Below are 1,025 nucleotides of genomic sequence, written 5' to 3' on the forward strand. Positions count from 1 at the left end.
CATGTTAAAGATACTAGTGCTTTATCTCTAAAGAAAGCAATTGTGGATGTACTTGCTCACCATTCTTTAACTTTAGCTTATGTACGAGGGTAATGTTATGATGGAGCAAGCAATATGCAAGGTCAGTTAGGTGGTTTTAAAACATTAATTAGACAATAAAGTAGATCGGCTCACTCGGTTCATTGTTTTTCTCATCAACTTCAATTGACTCTTGTTGCGGTTTCTAAAAGGTGTGTTCAAGTAGGAGAACTTGTATTATTGACTTCAAATATTTTAATGTGTTGGGGGCTTCCTTTAAACGTGTGGATGAATTTCGAGAACCTCAAAAAGAAAAACTCCAAGAGGCATTAGATATGGGTGAGCTAGAAACGGGTAGAGGTTTGAATCAAGAACTTGGTCTTATTAAAGCCGGTGACACTCGTTGGGGATCTCACTACAAGTCGTTTGGAAAATTTATTAGTAACTTTGCCTCCATTGTTGATGTACTTGATTCTCTTGTTGAAAATGCAAGTACTTTGGAAGAAAAAGCTAGCGCATCGGGATTTCTCATAAGTTGTCAAACTTTTGAGACTGTTTTCTTGTTGCATTTGATGACTGATGTTTTAGGAATCACAAATGATCTTAATGTGTCATTACAGAAAAAGGAACAGGATATTACTAATGCCATGATTCTTGTAAAAGTAGCAAAGAGAAAATTGCAAGCATTACGAGATAATGAATGGGATTCTATTTTAAAAAAAGAATGTTGGTTGGGATTCGCTCAAAGAAAAGGTCGAGACATTTTGTATCAAGCATAATATTCCATTACCCCAATTATGATGAGCCATATGCTAACTCAGGAAGATCATGACGTAAAGTAGTTGATTATACTACTTTGCACCATTATTGTGTGGATGTGTTTTATAAAATTATTGATTGGCAGCTACAAGAACTTAATGACCGTTTTAATGAGATGACAAGTGATTTGCTTAATGGTGTAGCTTGCTTGAATCCAATTGATACATTTTCTAGTTTTGACATCCAAA

At 35.0% G+C, this 1,025-nt stretch overlaps 1 protein-coding gene across 1 annotated transcript; it reads left to right on the forward strand.

Moving 5' to 3' along the window:
- Window positions 1-353: 353 nt before the first annotated feature.
- LOC124891424 lies at window positions 354-744 on the forward strand (the record flags this gene model as incomplete). Its single annotated transcript, XM_047403164.1, has 1 exon — window positions 354-744. A coding segment is annotated over exon 1 (391 nt), but the record flags the coding sequence as incomplete, so codon positions are not given.
- Between the last annotated feature and the right edge of the window lie 281 nt (window positions 745-1,025).

Source organism: Capsicum annuum, unplaced genomic scaffold, assembly GCF_002878395.1.
Source record: "Capsicum annuum cultivar UCD-10X-F1 unplaced genomic scaffold, UCD10Xv1.1 ctg35192, whole genome shotgun sequence".
Lineage (NCBI taxonomy): Eukaryota > Viridiplantae > Streptophyta > Magnoliopsida > Solanales > Solanaceae > Capsicum > Capsicum annuum.